Raw genomic sequence first — 18,287 nt, forward strand, 5'->3', positions numbered from 1 at the left:
AGTCTGGGTAAGAGGCCATGTAGATCTGGGCACCAGAGCAAATTATATCAAAGTCCTTAACCTAGAAAGCCAAGACATCACATCTAGCCTAATAAGGGCCAGGTAAACTGTCCCAGTTAACGTTCATTATGAATGGATTGCTTGTTCTGTTGATCCAAGTTACGTGGGGAATAAAGGTTGACTTCGTCAAGCCACACCTTAAGCTATTCAGTAACCTCTCTGTGATGCAGGTGTGCTCCACGCTGTTCATCATAGCAATTCAGTGCTTCCCTCAAGTTCCAGTTTTATATAATAGCAGTAACTTTCAAAGTAAACCCGTCTGAATTAATGGATGGTTCAGTTGGCTTGGAATGTCTGTCTAATTTGTGCCCACATGTCGGTCTCTGACATGAACTAGCTACTTCTAGTTGTCTCATGTAATGTAACGTGTAATTCCTCAGACAGGGCTTTAATATGGCCTCTATGGCGGCTCATCACTGTTAGAAAACCAAACATCTCTGTCAGTCCATCAAAGTGTGTAAACAGTATTATACAAGCCATCTAAAATGTTGATGCGAGTAATTCTTTCCCCAAACCACTGATCTTCCACACAGTTAAAAGGGTTACAGAACACACTGGTCTAACAGTGTTTCACAATGTGTTATTATTCTCATAAAACATACAATACACTGAAAGACATAACAATTGGTTTTCCTGAAAGATGCATGAAACGGATATAAAGTACAGATGTACCCACAAACTTCAGTGCCTCCATTGGATTGTTGACGTGCAAACGCTGTTTAACTGTCTGCCAGCAGCAGGACACTCATGGCTAGTGAAGTTCTCTGTAGCGCCTGAGGGACCCCTGGAATGTGACTGCTTTTGGCTTTGCCCCACTAATTTCCTTTCCTGACAGCCCCCCGCTGTGGTGCTGGCTGTGGCTCTCTCCCAGCTCCCCTGGCAGGTGGGTGAGTGGGCCCAGGACTGGGGGTGATGGGGGGCGCGTCAAGCCCTGTTTATTCAGCAGGTATTTTTTAAACTCTCATCAGGAGCCTTGCTGGTAATGGATGGCTCTGGTGCCCAGCCTCCTCGGCCCTAGCAGCACATGTGGAAGTATCACATTACCCCTCGCCACTTTCCCCTCTCGTGCCACTCATCAGAGCGAAGGACTCCGATTTACAGCTAAGAAAACAGTGCCGGGGTTTTGGGGCTCGAACCTGCGGCCTGGCTGAGGTTGCAGCCCGCCAACCACCGGCTTTATTGGAAGCAGAGCTAAGTGTTTGTTTTCACTGTGTTGTTGGCAAAGAGAGAATGGGGGTCCTTCGTGCACCTTCGAGTGGGGCCTCTAAGATGCGTGCAGAGAAGATATTACCCTCCCCACACAACGGAATGGCAAGGATGCCAATACGTCACAGCCTCAGGACCTTGAAAACTAAGTGTCAAATCAAATTGTATTTGTCACATGGGCCGAATACAACAGGTGTAGACCTTACAGTGAAATGCTTACTTACAAGCCCTTAACCAACAATGCAGTTTTAAGAAAGAATACCAAAAAAAAAATCACAGAAATATACAATATAAAATAATATGAAATAAAAGTAACAAATTAAAGCGCAGCAGTAAAAATAACAATAGCGAGGCTATATACAGTGTGTACCGGTATCGAGTCAATGTGTGGGGGCACCAGTTAGTCGAGGTAATTGGGGTAATATGTACATGTTACGGTACCGGTACCCCCTTTATATGTTACGGCTCATTCCATTCACCAGTTCCGGAGGTCTACGTCACCGGTAGGCGTCACTGACATGGATCATTACCACCAACCCCGGACTGTCTTGTCTCATTACGCACACCTGGTTCCCATTCCCTCTGATTAGATAGGGCGGCAGGTAGCTTAGTGGTTAAGAGCATTGGGCCAGTAACCAAAAGGTCCCCGAGCCGACTAGGTAAAAAATCTGTCGACGTGCCCTTGAGCAAGGCACTTAACCCTAATTGCTCCTGTAAGTCGCTCTGGATAAGAGTGTCTGCTAAATGACTAAAATGTATTAGTATGTGTATATATGTGCCCTCTGTTCCCCATTGTCCTTGTCTATTATTGTCCCATGTCCGTTGGTCTCGTGAGTACCGTGTATTGTGCTCTTGTTGTTTACGAGTCTCGTCCCGTGTATTGTGTAGAGGTTACACCTCGCTCTTTTGTTTGGGTTACAGCCCTCTATTATATATATACGTGTTTGTTTTGGGCTTCGTCCCCGTCGTTTTCCATGACGTACCTTGTGTTGGGTGGAGTAAATAAAACCCCTAATACGTATTCCTGCGCATGTCTTCTAATCATTATACAATGTTATTTTTTATTTCTTTAATATTACACTCTTAATTCCAACATTAATCACATAAAGAGATCCATAGAAAGGACAAAAAGCAGCCATCTGAAAATGCCTACTTTACTTTTTGAACACCTTAAAGGTCCAATGCAGCCATTTTTATCTCAATATCAAATAATTTATTTGTAACAATTAAGTATCTTACTGTGATATGTTTTAAAATGGTCAAAAAGAAACAAAAATAGCTTCTTAGCAAAGAGCAATTTCTCAAGCAAGAATTTAGCTATGGCTGTCTGGGAGTGGTCTGAGTGGGAAAGGGAAAACTGAAAACTAGCTGTTATTTGCAGAGAGGTTTGGAACTCTTTCTTATTGGTCGTAATTAATTTACCACCTGGTGACATCACCAGGCAGGCCAAAACTCCATCCAACCAAAACAGGCTGAAATTTCAGGCTGTCTTTTTAAACAGCTCTTACACCAAAAGGGCATTATCATAATTTTCACAATTTCACAGTATAATTACAACCTCATAGTGTTGAAATATATATAAAATACAGGAACATCTGGTTTTTGACTACACTGGGCCTTTAAGGTAAATAAGGTGCTAAATGATTAACTAGACTATGTAACATTTTATCTAATGCTGCAATAAGTAATGCTAGAAGAACATTAACTTTGTCCATTAGACTGTATGTGGTTGAACCCCTGAAGGAAGAATTCCAACGTTAACCCTTAAACACTCATTCTGATTATATTACTGTATCATAGAAACAACAGATGGAAAGTCAAGAAATGTTCAACAAATTAGCGTACAACTCAATCATGAGAAGCGTTCTGTCAGTATGAAAAATGTATGCACTCACTAACTGTCTCCCGAGTGGCGCAGTGGTCTAAGGCACTGCATCGCAGTGCTAGCTGTGCCACTAGAGATCCTGGTTCGAATCCAGGCTCTGTCGTAGCCGGCCGCGAACGGGAGACTCATGGGGCGGCGCACAATTGGCCCAGCGTCGTCCAGGGTAGGGGAGGGAATGGCCGGCAGGGATGTAGCTCAATTGGTAGAGCATGGCGTTTGCAACGCCAGGGTTGTGGGTTCGATTCCCACGGGGGGCCAGTATGAAAAAATTATAATGTATGCACTCACTAACTGTAAGTCGCTCTGGATAAGAGCGTCTGCTAAATGACTAAAATGTAAATGTAATAATAATCTACTGTAGATAACAAACATTTTTCAAAACAAAATGAGAGAAGGGATAAGTTAAAGTCGATGATCTCACATGAAATGGAAGAGATCCCTTTGTAGTTACAGTTCTGTCCACAAATCATCCATTACTCTTCTTAAATCCATAGCATCTGTTTTAGCCACAGTCAGCTAATCCAAAATAATGAGATTATATCCCCATGGTCTTTTAAATGTTCTGACACGGTGTATGTTTACATGCACTAATAATTCGATATTAAACTGATTGGCAGTAGGCAGATTATGCATTAGTCATAGAAAAACCTTACTCTGCTTATCTTAATCGGTGTGAGGTCATAATCGAAGTAAACGTACAACAATTAAACCACCTGGTTTTCTGAGCTATCTTTCAAATTATTAGGGCATGTAATGCCTTAATCAGAGTTATAGCAATGTATTTGATCTGCGCATGTGCGCGCATGTGCTAGCACGAGCAGCGCAAGCTTCCTTATTTTGCGCGAGTGAAGTGAGTTCGGAAAAACTGAAAGTATTCATATTATAAATAGTTTTCATGTATAAACTCAGAATCAAATATGCTTCACAAAAATAACATGGTCGCTGTGGTAGAACGTTTATTTTGATTGGGGATTTTCTGCATTTATCATCAAGTAGCCTGATTGCAGATGTGTCCATGTAAACAGGATTATTAGGGAAATTGTTCTTCTTGCAAAGCATGTAAACGTTTATTCAAACTATTATATTAATCTGACTATTCACAATAATCGTATTATTGTGTGCATGTAACCGTACTCTCTGCGTGTCTCTTTTAGTCAGGAGTTCTTTGTCAGCCGTTCATCTTCTTATGATAGTTTGGAGTGTTCTAATGCCAGTCACAATGATGACGTTAGTGTTTGTCTGGCAGTTCCACTAATAGTGGAGCCTGTCCATGACCTGCAGCACATCATCCAGGATGGAGGGGCCCAGGTCCAGGCTGAAGGAGAAGCTGTTGTCCACCTCATCCAGCTGCTGCATGTCCTCAGGGTAGGTCTGAGTGGAGTCTCCATCCCTGCCAGAACTCAGGCTGCCCTGGCCAGGACTGGGGCTACTGACCATGAACCTGTGGCTGGGGCTAACACTGGCCTCCATCTCCTGATTCCCCTCACCCTCCTCACTGTCCAGCAGGGGCAAGGAGCTGCACTTCTTCCTCCTCTCTGAGGCACTGTAGCTCATGTGAGCCCTGGTCCACTCGGGGCTCTCCGTGGCCTCTGCCTCGTCCAGGTTAAGGCGTGAGGGTTTGGGTGGAGGGTAGCAGGCCAGCAAGAGGTTCTGCTCACTCTGAGAGCTCTGCAGCACCAGGCTGTTGCCCCCCTTCAGAAAGGACAGATCCCCGAAGCTGTCGCTGTGGTCGTTGTTCCCGATGTGGGAAACATGGCGGAAGTCGGCCAATGGGAGGCTGATCATGTTGACAGAGAGCACCTCCCTGCGCTTCTGGGTCCTCCTGGACCAGCGGGCCGAGGCTGGCTTACGGTACAGAGACGTCGTCAGTGGCATCTTACCAGGTCCTGTTGAGATGTCCTTTGGTTCACTTCTGAGATGAACTGAGACGAAGCTTAAAGGCAGTTTACCATAAAGAAAAATAAAAAAAGAAGAAGAAATATTAAAATTGTTTCACTTTGAGGTGAGGTTCATGTCAGATCAAGTGGTTTCCCATCAACAACACATCATACATCTCTGATCTGATTATCCAGGTTTACTTTCATCATGCTGCAGCCTACGGGATGTGCAATATTTGTTTCCCTCTGCTGTCCAACACCAGATGTAACCCTTGGATTATGTCAAGTTTAATGTGACAAGGCAGCAGCTTTAGAGAATGCACCTGCTCTGCTTGGTTTTGTGTTAATACGATTCACTATAATTTGTCTCCTGGGAGATGGTCCAATACGTACTTAGAAGTGTTTTGATTTTAAATGTTTACTTTTCAAATCCAGTTTATTCCCATAAATGCAGGTGTGGTCTGCTGAATGCACCAAAGGAATGGCTAAGCCTGATTCTGACTTCCAGTAACCATGCACCAAATATGCACATTCCAGAGCAGACACAACATCCTCTATATCTATATGAGACATGTCACCATACCCTCTGGCCCCCTTTCCTGTCAGTTTGTCAGGCAACTCCAGGCTTTGCTCTCACTTCTTAAACAGTAGTTATTTTATGAATGGGGTGGAATTTGGTACGTGTTGAGAGACAAAGCTCAGAGACACAGTATGTGTATTCATCTTTATTTATTTATCCTCATCTTTAGATCTGTTGATCTGGTTTAGTGGTCACAGGTAGTCAGCCTTTCCTGTTATGCTGGATCCAGATAAGATCAGATTCTACAACTCTTGATTAGAGAGTTGTGTGGCAATACCTGACAGCATTTTGTTATGATTGTGATATATGTAGAATTTAACTGGAATATGACTTTCACATGCTATAAATGGCGTCAAACTGTTGTCTTTTTTTCTCAGATAGCGCACTTTGTACAATGATAATTTAGAAGTTAATCTGTACAGTATCAAGCTCAGTTATCTGTAAACAATGGGCCTTGAACAGCTACCACCATTTAAAAAGCAAGGGCATAAAATATATTACATAAAACAACTGTACAAACTGAGGAAAGTGTGGCTCTGAAAATATTGTTTAAATCCATTATAGTTTGTGTAAGCGCTAGGACCAAAACGCAAAATAAAATACACCTTATTCTAATCTAGTTGAGTATGGTTCTAGTAATTTAGTGTTTCGTGAGTTGTAATCATTTTATTGAGTAACACAATGTAGTTCATCATCTCTGGCAGGTCAACTGGACAATCTCAGTGCTCTGTGATTTTTACAGGCTCCTAACAGCTTTGCCCATATTAGATTTGTGTTCGTGACTTGAAACACTCACTTTGTAAATTTGTAAGGCACTACGGCAAACAGGTTTTGTTGGCCTGTAAAGGTTTTATCAGTACTTTAGTAGCAGCGGGAGATTGGGAGAGTGTGGACACAACAGCATTCCTTTCCAAACATGGCAGTTGGACGAAGGTGGAGTGTTAGAATTGCAGCAGTGAGGATCATGTTAAGGAAACACTTCTCTTCCAAGTCCAAATTAAATAAGCCTAGTGAAAACTGCTTTGCCAAGACAATTTACAGTTACTAAATAATCTTCCTCCTCAAACTGCTTGTAGCTGAGCACATTTTGAGGGAGACTTTCAAATGAGTTGGCTACATGTCCAAATGGAAATGCCTAAAGTATATTCTCAAGAGCAGGTGTTGGTTATGATTTATGAGTTGGCATATGAGTGTCTTATAACCAATATTTTTGACAAGTTGATAGATACTACATTCTGTTGTTACAAACTGTATGATAGATCTGTTAGCTCTTTTCTGTACTGCTGTGTACACAGGGTGTCTGTATCCCACACCCACACGCCTATCTCTATCAGGAAGCCAGGCTAGGGCTGGTACCTGGAGACTCTGACACTGTTTCTCCTGACATGATTGGGCTTATTCAACTGCTGAGGGAGAAGCACAGTGAACATCCCTGAGAGAGAACTGGAGCCCCCCCCCACCCCTCCAAATTCTCTAAATCCCAGATTTAACAGCCCAGCCACTCAGTTTCAAGTTTTAATGTCACGTGCACAAGTACAGTGAAATGCCTTTCTTGCAAGCTCCAAACCCAACAATGCAGTAATATCAATGTAACACTAAAAATAACCGTCCCTTACCCGAGTCTTAGAATCCTTCTCAGTAGAGGGTACCTATCACGTCCTGTAGACCTTGCCAATTTGATCCTGTGCTTCCCTCTATCTTCTCAAGGTTCAGTTCAATAGTACAAGTATATTCCTTCTAGGACCCAGCAGTGTTAGAGTCCCCGTCAGGTGTGTTGTTTGAGAATGTCTCCTCTGACTAAGTAACCCAGGTGAGGTCAGTCTATAGACACGACCAGGTGGAGTTTTGTTTTCTTCTTTTTTTTTTCACCTCACCTGCCCTCGGATGATGTCACTCTCCCTGCCGTGGGAGTCTGAATCATGGGCGTGAATCCTGCTGGCTGCACCCAATACCTGAGTGACAGGGCAGAGCAGGAGCTGTTGTAGTCCCCACTGATTTACTGCTTATAGCACGGAACAAGATGGAACTGAGCTAGGGATAGAGCACAGCGTATTCCTCACACACACAGGCTGAGTAGAGGCCAATAGACTGTGGTATCAGATAAAGCCACTGACTCACACACAGACATGTATGTGCAGGTAGGCTAAGTTGCTCTAGATAGATAACCTGTTTCAGTTCCAATTCTCACGCCTTCAGCATTAGGGCTGTGACGGTCATGGAATTTAGGATGCCTGTTATTGGCCTACGGTAGAAACCATTAGGCTTATCGGTAATCAGTGTTTGTATGCTGTGTGTTGATGCCCACAGACCTACTTTTCCCTTGAGAGCTAAAGCTTTAGCAGTGGCCAGAGGCCTTCACCCCACTGCTCAATGCCTAGCGTACACATCACCTAACATTGTTATGTCTCTGGGATGGTCTACATCTGGTCTCAGCAGCAGAGTCACAGTCCGCTTTCCACACCAACATCCTCCGAAACATTTTGGTGCCTCCTAGCAACGCCTTCAACCTTGAGAGAACGTTAGTGGTTATCTGTCTGATTCCAGACAACAGAGCACTCTGCTCCAGGGTCTATGAGGTGAAACATCCGCGGTACAGGGGATTGGCTGGATTCAGTCTCTATGATTACTGATCAGATCCTTTCAAATGGCTCGGAAAAACAAAGGCCTGCCGTCATTCATTCCTCATTCACTCCCCAACACCAGAACAGACCTATCTGCTTTAACAGATGCAATTACCAATGTAATAATTGCCTTATCATAACATTTATCAAAGACTGGAACTGAGCTTTTGAACAACTCCAATTCAATAATTGTTTCCCCCCCCACCACTCCACCTCATAGCCTCCACCTCGACCCACGTGACTACACAGCGAGGAAACGCTTTCGAGAGCTGGTGTCAGCCAGACTATCCGCCTCACCCCATCCATACTATTTTTTGTTGTTGTTGGGAAGCCATCTGTTCATGCTAGCAGACAGTCACGGGAGGGGATAACGTGTGTTATCTATGGTGATGTGGTCACACAGGGCCCATTTGACCAGGGGTTCGAGGTGGGCTTACCCCATGTTTGTGTTGTCCAGAATCTGGGAGGATTACGTTGGCCCTGGACCCTGACTGTAGGAGCAGAGTAGGTGTCTGATTGCCCTCCTCTCTCCCCTCTCAGGGCAGTGCTGGTACTGTGGTCTGTCTGGGCCGACTATGTTCTCCCTCAAACCTAGGATGCTGCTTGTTTTTGTTGTTGTACAAAAAAGTGCTTCCAGATACTGCTTTCTTTGACTGGCTCTAGAAACCCAAATTGAGGCTTTTGTGGAATATTCATTTGGCCCTTTGTTGTGTGTTCTTGTCTTGTGGACAACAGACAGAGCAGTTTTTCGCTGTTGTAAGATGTTTCCACTCACATGGAATACACAGCGGTTCGGTTGTGACCCTGATAGTGTATGATGAAGATCTGTACAGGACTGAAATATTAGACACAAACCAATGTTGTGGATATCCATCAACAAGTGAAATCCGTCATTAGACAGTGAGAGAGCATGTGTCGTCACTGTCTCTCTACAATGATGAGTCAGTCAGACAGACAGTGATGAGCCTTGTGACAGAGCGCTAACTGAAACTCACCTGTCTGAATCGATATACCTCTGTCTCTCAGGAAAGTATCTGGAGACGTTTAATTGCGTAACATGACAAAGTGCTCTTGATGTTATAGTTGTGGACTAAAGTCCAGGTGTGGTATTCTACCCCCCCCCCCCAGACCTTTTGCCTGGGGGATCTTAGCATATAAGAGAGGTGACTGATGAAACAGGCAGTTTGTTTAATTTCAAGTCCTTGTATATTGTTTTGATTGGAAGGAACACACTGACTTCTCCCCCACTGTGTGATGTGTAGAAGTAATGTTTAATTGCTGTGTTTGCGGACTAGCAGACCAGAGGTGTGTGTATTTGTGTGTGTGCTGTTCTCTCTGGACGTGGGAGGTCATGGAAGTCTGAGAATGTTTACCTCCTTGTGTCTCCTGGCACTGAATTATTTGTAATTATTAAATTAAGTGTTTGATATATGGGTTTCTTTTAACATCTGGGCTCTGAAATAAACAGTGTGTGGAGGGCTGCATTCCAGTTGCTGTTTGTGCAGCACATTAGGCAGATAAAGAACCATTACACATGCTAGAAGCAGCAATACAGATCTCTCCTTAGGCCCCACACCAGACACACACACAAAACACCAGCATGTTCAGACGCATGCACGCACAATAGAAATTAGCACATTGTTTAATTTGTGTATTTGTACTTTAACCTTCGGTTCACTTTATTTTTTGGGAATATTGAAGGTTTAAACGACATTGTTGCTGGTTCTGTGGCCCCAGTGTTTTAATAGAACATCTGTTGCAATCAGAGGGCTTTTCCCAGAAGGCCCTGATGTGAAATACAAAGTTCTGGTATTACAAAGATGTATTTTTGAATATTATATAGCTGAACAGCCCTCTCCCCCATCTATCTATTATAGGAACCCCCAACACATCCATCATACAGAGAAATGCCAGAGCACAGGGAGTTCACGTCTCAACTTCCATTTCTCTTTCATTTTGTTTATTTCCTTTCCTTTAAGGGTTTCCAAAGGCACTCTCTCGATCCAGCAGGCTCAAATCCAGCCTTATACACCCCCTCCCCTGCCCTGCCCCCTGAACCCAGTGCTGACTGGCTCTTCCTTCTAACTTTACACTAATCACTACCTCACTGACCACTGACCAGAGCTTTCACCCAGACACTAAGACCTCTTCATGTAGCCTACAAACACCTGCACACAGCTTACTCAGTCAGTTGTCACCTGCTGCTCCTGTAGGTTTTAGTAGCAATTTTTTACATTGTGTGGTTTGGCCCTGTCAAAGCTGTAAAACCTCATTCAGAGAAGTCCATTCTTGTCTGCTCGCAACATTCCAGCCGTTATTACACTGAACAAAAATATTAACGCAACATGTAAAGTGTTGGTCCAATGTTTCATGAGCTGAAATAAAATATCCCAGAAATGTTCCATCCGCACAAAAAGCTTATTTCTCTCAAATGTTGTGCACAAATTTGTTTACATCCCTGTTAGTGAGCATTTCTCCTTTGCCAAAATAATCCATCCACCTGACAGGTGTGGCATATCAAGAAGCTGATTAAACAGCATGATCATTACACAGGTGCACCTTGTGCTGGGGACAATAAAAGGCCACTCTAAAATGTGCAGATGTCTCAAGCTTTGAGAGAGTGTACAATTGGCATGCTAACTGCAGGAATGGCCACCAGAGCTGTTGCCAGAGAGTTGAATGTTAATTTCTCTACTATAAGCCGCCTCCTACGTTGTTTTAGAGAATTTAGTGGTATGTCCAACCGGCCTCACAACCGCAGACCATGTGTATCCACGAAAGCGCGACCCACTGTATTTAAGCATGGCAAGGTGACTGGGAATATGGTAGAATACAAAACAGTGTAGTTATTCCCTCCGTAAGGCAATCAAACAGGCAAAACGTCAGTACAGAGACAAAGTAGAGTCGCAATTCAACGGCTCAGACACGAGACGTATGTGGCAGGGTCTATAAACAATCACAAATTACAAAGTGAAAACCAACCACATCGTGGACGCCGACGTCGACGTCTTGCTCCCGGACAAGCTAAACACCTTCTTCGCCCGCTTTGAGGATAACGCCCGCTCCCAAGGACAGTGGGTTCTTGTTCTCCGTGGCCGACATTAGTAAGACATTTAAGCGTGTTAACCCTCGCAAGGCTGCCGGCCCAGACGGCATCCCTAGCCACGTCCTCAGAGCATGCGCAGACATGCGCAGAGCATATCCCTGTCTGCTGTCCCTACTTGCTTCAAGATGTCCACCATTGTTCCTGTACCCAAGAAAGCAAAGGTAACTGAACTAAATTACTATCATCGCGTAGCACTCACTTCTGTCATCATGAAGTGCTTTGAGAGGCTAGTTAAGGATCATATCACTTCTACCTTACCTTACCTGACACCCTAGACCCACTTCAATTTGCTTACCGCCCCAATAGATCCACAGACGATGCAATCGCCATCTGGACAAGAGGAATACCTACAGTACCAATCAAAAGTTTGGACACACCTACTCATTCAAGGGTTTTTCTTTATTTTTACTATTTTCTACAATGTAGAATAATAATGAAGACATCAAAACTATGAAATAACACATATGGAATCATGTAGTAACCAAAAAAAGTGTTAAACAAATCAAAATATATTTTATATTTGAGATTCTTCAAAGTAGCCACCCTTTGCCTTGATGACAGCTTTGCACACTCTTGGCATTCTCTCAACCAGCTTCATTAGGAATGCTTTTCCAACAGTCCATATTATGGCAAGAACAGCACAAATAAGCAAAGAGAAACGACAGTCCATCATTACTTTAAGACATATGAAGGTCAGTCAATACTGAACATTTTAAGAACTGAAAGTTTCTTCAAGTGCAGTCGCAAAAACCATCAAGCGCTATGATGAAACTGGCTCTCATGAGGACCGCCACAGGAATGGAAGACCGGAGTTACCTCTGCTGCAGTGGATAAATTCATTACAGTTACCAGCCTCAGAAATTGCAGGCTAAATAAATGCTTCACAGAGTTCAAGTAACAGACACATCTCAACATCAACTGTTCAGAGGAGATTGTGTGAATCAGGCCTTCATGGTTGAATTGCTGCAAAGAAACCACTACTTAAGGACACCAATAATAAGAAGAGACTTGCTTGGGCCAAGAAACACAAGCAATGGACATTAGACCGGTGGAAATGTGTCCTTTGGTCTGTAGTCCAAATTGGAGATTTTTGGTTCCAACCGCCATGGCTTTGTGAGATGTGGTGTGGGTGAACGGATGAACTCTGCGTGTGTATTTCCCACCGTAAAGCATGGAAGAGGAGGTGTTATGGTGTGGGGGTGCTTTGCTGGTGACACTGTCTGTGATTTATTTAGGATTTAAGACACACTTAACCAGCATGGCTACCACAGCATTCTGCAGCGATGAGCCATCCCATTTGGTTAGGGCTTAAAGGGACTATCATTTGTTTTTCAACAGGACAATGATCCGACACACCTCCAGGCTGTGTAAGGGCTATTTTACCAAGAAGGAGAGTGATGGAGTGCTGCATCAGATGACCTGGCCTCCACAATCACCCAACCTTTTATTTTATTTAAATTTAAATTTTACCTTTATTTAACTAGGCAAGTCAGTTAAGAACAAATTCTTATTTACAATGACGGAATACACCGGCCAACCCAATTGAGATGGTTTGGGATGAGTCGGACGGCAGAGTGTAGGAAAAGCAGCCTACAAAGTGCTCAGCATATGTGGGAACTCCTTCAAGACTGTTGGAAAAGCATTCCAGGTGAAGCCTGTTGAGAGAATGCCAAGAGTGTGCAAAGCTGTCATCAAGGCAAAGGGTGGCTATTTGAAGATTCTCAACTAGAACATATATTTTGATTTGTTTAACACTTTTTTCATAGTTTTGATGTCTTCACTATTATTCTACAATGGAGAAAATAGCAAAAATAAAGAAAAACCCTGGAATGAGTAGGTGTGTCCATACTTTTGACTGGTACTGTATGTGTGTGTTGTGTGTGTGTGTGTGTGTGTGTGTGTGTGTGTGAGTATTTGATACACTGCCGAATTTGCAGGTTTTCCTACTTACAAAGCATGTAGAGGTCTGTAATTTTTATCATAGGTACACTTCAACTGTGAGAGACGGAATCTAAAACAAAAAATCTAGAAAATCACATTGTATGATTTTTAAGTAATTAATTTGCATTTTATTTCATGACATAAGTATTTTATCACCTACCAACCAGTAAGAATTCCGGCTCTCACAGACCTGTTAGTTTTTCTTTAAGAAGCCCTCCTGTTCTCCACTCATTACCTGTATTAACTGCACCTGTTTGAACTTGTTACCTGTATAAAAGACACCTGTCCACACACTCAATCAAACAGACTCCAACCTCTCCACAATGGCCAAGACCAGAGAGCTGTGTAAGGACATCAGGGATAAAATTGTAGACCTGCACAAGGCTGGGATGGGCTACAGGACAATAGGCAAGCAGCTTGGTGAGAAGGCAACAACTGTTGGCGCAATTATTAGAAAATGGAAGAAGTTCAAGATGACGGTCAATCACCCTCGGTCTGGGGGGGCTCCATGCAAGATCTCACCTCGTGGGGCATCAATTATCATGAGGAAGGTGAGGGATCAGCCCAGAACTACACGGCAGGACCTGGTCAATGACCTGAAGAGAGCTGGGACCACAGTTTCAAAGAAAACCATTAGTAACACACTACGCCGTCATGGATTAAAATCCTGCAGCGCGCGCAAGGTCCCCCTGCTCAAGCCAGTGCATGTCCAGGCCCGTCTGAAGTTTGCCAAAGACCATCTGGATGATCCAGAGGAGGAATGGGAGAAGGTCATGTGGTCTGATGAGACAAAAATAGAGCTTTTTGGTCTAAACTGCACTCGCCGTGTTTGGAGGAAGAAGAAGGATGAGTACAACCCCAAGAACACCATCCCAACCGTGAAGCATGGAGGTGGAAACATAATTATTTGGGGATGCTTTTCTGCAAAGGGGACAGAACGACTGCACCGTATTGAGGGGAGGATGGATGGGGCCATGTATCGCGAGATCTTGGCCAACAACAACCTTCCCTCAGTAAGAGCATTGAAGATGGGTCGTGGCTGGGTCTTCCAGCATGACAACGACCCGAAACACACAGCCAGGGCAACTAAGGAGTGGCTCCGTAAGAAGCATCTCAAGGTCCTGGAGTGGCCTTGCCAGTCTCCAGACCTGAACCCAATAGAAAATCTTTGGAGGGAGCTGAAAGTCCGTATTGCCCAGCAACAGCCCCGAAACCTGAAGGATCTGGAGAAGGTCTGTATGGAGGAGTGGGCCAAAATCCCTGCTGCAGTGTGTGCAAACATGGTCAAGACCTACAGGAAACGTATGATCTCTGTAATTGCAAATAAAGGTTTCTGTACCAAATATTAAGTTCTGCTTTTCTGATGTATCAAATACTTATGTCATGCAATAAAATGCAAATTAATTACTTAAAAATCATATAATGTGATTTTCTGGATTTTTGTTTAAGATTCCGTCTCTCACAGTTGAAGTGTACCTATGATAAAAATTACAGACTTCTACATGCTTTGTAAGTAGGAAAACCTGCAAAATCGGCAGTGTATCAAATACTTGTTCTCCCCACTGTGTGTGTATATACAGTGGGGAAAAAAGATATTTAGTCAGTCACCAATTGTGCAAGTTCTCCCACTTAAAAAGATGAGAGAGGCCTGTAATCTTCATCATAGGTACACGTCAACTATGACCGACAAAATGAGAAGAAAAAAAATCAAGAAAATCACATTGTAGGATTTTTAATGAATTTATTTGCAAATTATGTTGGCAATGACACAGGTCAAACGATTTCTGTAAGTCTTCACAAGGTTTTCACACACTGTTGCTGGTATTTTGGCCCATTCCTCCATGCAGATCTCCTCTAGAGCAGTGATGTTTTGGGGATGTCGCTGGGCAACACGGACTTTCAACTCCCTCCAAAGATGTTCTATGGGGTTGAGATCTGGAGACTGGCTAGGCCACTCCAGGACCTTGAAATGCTTCTTACAAAGCCACTCCTTCATTGCCCGGGCGGTGTGTTTGGGATCATTGTCATGCTGAAAGACCCAGCCACGTTTCATCTTCAATGCCCTTGCTGATGGAAGGAGGTTTTCACTCAAAATCTCACGATACATGGCCCCATTCATTCTTTCCTTAACACGGATCAGTCGTCCTGGTCCCTTTGCAGAAAAAAAGCCCCAAAGCATGATGTTTCCACCCCCATGCTTCACAGTAGGTATGGTGTTCTTTGGATGCAACTCAGCATTCTTTGTCCTCCAAACAGGACGAGTTGAGTTTTTACCAAAGTTATATTTTGGTTTCATCTGACCATATTACATTATCCCAATCCTCTTCTGGATCATCCAAATGCACTCTAGCAAACTTCAGACAGGCCTGGACATGTACTGGCTTTAGCAGGGGGACACGTCTGGCACTGCAGGATTTGAGTCCCTGGCGGCGTAGTGTGTTACTGATGGTAGGCTTTGTTACTTTGGTCCCAGCTCTCTGCAGGTCATTCACTAGGTCCCCCTGTGTGGTTATGGGATTTTTGCTCACCGTTCTTGTGATCATTTTGACCACACGGGGTGAGATCTTGCGTGGAGCCCCAGATCGAGGGAGATTATCAGTGGTCTTGTTTTTCTTCCATTTCCTAATAATTGCTCTCACAGTTGATTTCTTCTAACCAAGCTGCTTACCTATTGCAGATTCAGTCTCCCAGCCTGGTGCAGGTTTACAATTTTGTTTCTGGTGTCCTTTGACAGCTCTTTGGTCTTGGCCATAGTGGAGTTTGGAGTGTGACTGTTTGAGGTTGTGGACAGGTGTCTTTTATACTGATAACAAGTTCAAACAGGTGCCATTAATACAGGTAACGAGTGGAGGACAGAGGAGCCTCTTAAATAAGAAGTTACAGGTCTGTGAGAGCCAGAAATCTTGCTTGTTTGTAGGTGACCAAATACTTATTTTCCACCATAATTTGCAAATAAATTCATTAAAAATCCTACAATGTGATTTTCTGGATTTTTTTCTTCTCAATTTGTCTGTCATAGTTGATGTGTACCTATGATGAAAATGACAGGCCTCTCTCATCTTTTTAAGTGGGAGAACTTGCACAATTGGTGGCTGACTAAATACTTTTTTTCCCCACTGTAAGGTCAGAACTTCACCAAGGGCCTAGGATCACCACTTTATTTTAAGAATGTGAAATGTCAGAATAATAGTAGAGAGATTTATTTCAGCTTTTATTTATTTCATCACATTCCCAGTGGGTCAGAAGTTTACATACACTCAATTAGTATTTGGTAGCATTGCCTTTAAATTGTTTAACTTGGTTCAAACGTTTTGGGTAGCCTTCCACAAGCTTCCCACAATAAGTTGGGTGAAATTTGGCCCATTCCTCTTGACAGAGCTGGTGTAACTGAGTCAGGTTTGTAGGCCTCCTTGCTCGCACACGCTTTTTCAGTTCTGCCCACACATTTTCTATAGGATTGAGGTCAGGGCTTTGTGATGGCCACTCCAATACCTTGACTTTGTTGTCCTTAAGCCATTTTGCCACAACTTTGGAAGTATGCTTGGGGTCATTGTCCATTTGGAAGACCCATTTGTGACCAAGCTTTAACTTCCTGACTGATGTCTTGAGATGTTGCTTCAATATATCCACATAATTGTCCTTCCTCATGATGCCATCAATTTTGTGAAGTGTACCAGTCCCTCCTGCAGCAAAGCACCCCCACAGCATGATACTGCCACCCCCATGCTTCACGGTTGGGATGGTGTTCTTCGGCTTGCAAGTAACCCCCCTTTTCCTTCAAACGTAACGATGGTCATTATGGCCAAACAGTTCTGTTTTTGTTTCAGCAGACCAGAGGACATTTCTCCAAAAAGTACGATCTTTGTCCACATGTGCAGTTTCAAACCGTAGTCTGGCTTTTTAATGGTGGTTTTGGAGCATTGGCTTCTTCCTTGCTGAGCTGCCTTTCATGTTATGTCATATAGGACTCGTTTTACTTTGGATATAGATACTTTTGTACCTGTTTCCTCCAGCATCTTCACAAGGTCCTTTGCTGTTGTTCTGGGATTGATTTGCACTTTTCGCACCAAAGTACGTTCATCTCTAGGAGACAGAACGCGTCTCCTTCCTGAGAGGCACTGACCCACTGGAATTGTGATACAGTGAATTATAAGTGAAATAATCTGTCTGTAAACAATTGTTGGAAAAAAACTTGTCATGCACAAAGTAGATGTCCTAACCGACTTCCCAAACCATAGTTTGTGTATGTAAACTTCCGACTTCAACTGTGTATGTGTATATATATATATATATATATATATATGTGTATATATATATATATATATATATATGTGTATATATATATATATATATATATATATATATATATATATATATATATACACACACACACACACACACACACACACACACACACACACACACACACACACACACACACACGGTATATGATGGGATGTATAGACATTATTGACACTGACAGTATATGGATAGAAGATGTAGTATATCTGAAGAATACGTCGGATAGAATAGTATATGTACAGCAATAGTTAAATAGGATAGTCCTTGACTAGAATACAGTATATACATATGAAAAGGGTAAAACAGTATGTAAACCTTATTAAAGTGACCAGTGTTCCATGTCTATGTACATAGGCAGCAGCCCCTAAGGTGCAGGGTTGAGTAACCGGGTGGTAGTCGGCCAGTGGCAGTGACTAATTTTCAGGGCGGAGGCTGGCTAGTGTTGACTATTTAACAGTGCGATGGCGTTGAGATAGCTCTTTTTCAGTCTCTCGGTCCCAGCTTTGATGCACCTGTACTGACCTCACCTACTGGATGGTAACTGGGTGAACAGGCTGTGGCTGAAGTCCTTGATGATCTTTTTGGCCTTCCTGTGACACCGGGTGCTGTAGATGTCCTGGAGGGCAGACAGTTTTATCCTGGACCCCAGCATGGCCAGAAGGAGACAAACTTGGCAGAAATTAAACAAATCTTAGCCCTTTGTGCTAAT

At 43.3% G+C, this 18,287-nt stretch overlaps 2 protein-coding genes across 2 annotated transcripts in view; one reads left to right on the forward strand and one right to left on the reverse strand.

The window, feature by feature from the left end:
* LOC311103059 (dnaJ homolog subfamily C member 17-like) overlaps positions 1–18,287 on the forward strand; it is a 49,786-nt gene that overhangs the window by 23,360 nt on the left and 8,139 nt on the right. The window lies entirely within an intron of this gene.
* Positions 2,290–7,636, reverse strand: LOC311103060 (cdc42 effector protein 3). The gene is made up of 2 exons (XM_084144583.1): positions 7,225–7,636; positions 2,290–5,084 (listed from the first exon to the last, which is right to left on the reverse strand). Exon 2 carries the CDS (start codon positions 5,024–5,026, stop codon positions 4,403–4,405), a length of 624 nt encoding a protein of 207 aa, XP_084000709.1. The 5' UTR covers positions 5,027–5,084; positions 7,225–7,636; the 3' UTR covers positions 2,290–4,402.

The sequence above is a fragment of the Coregonus lavaretus genome (assembly GCF_964263955.1).
Source record: "Coregonus lavaretus genome assembly, chromosome: 27".
Classification (NCBI taxonomy): domain Eukaryota; kingdom Metazoa; phylum Chordata; class Actinopteri; order Salmoniformes; family Salmonidae; genus Coregonus; species Coregonus lavaretus.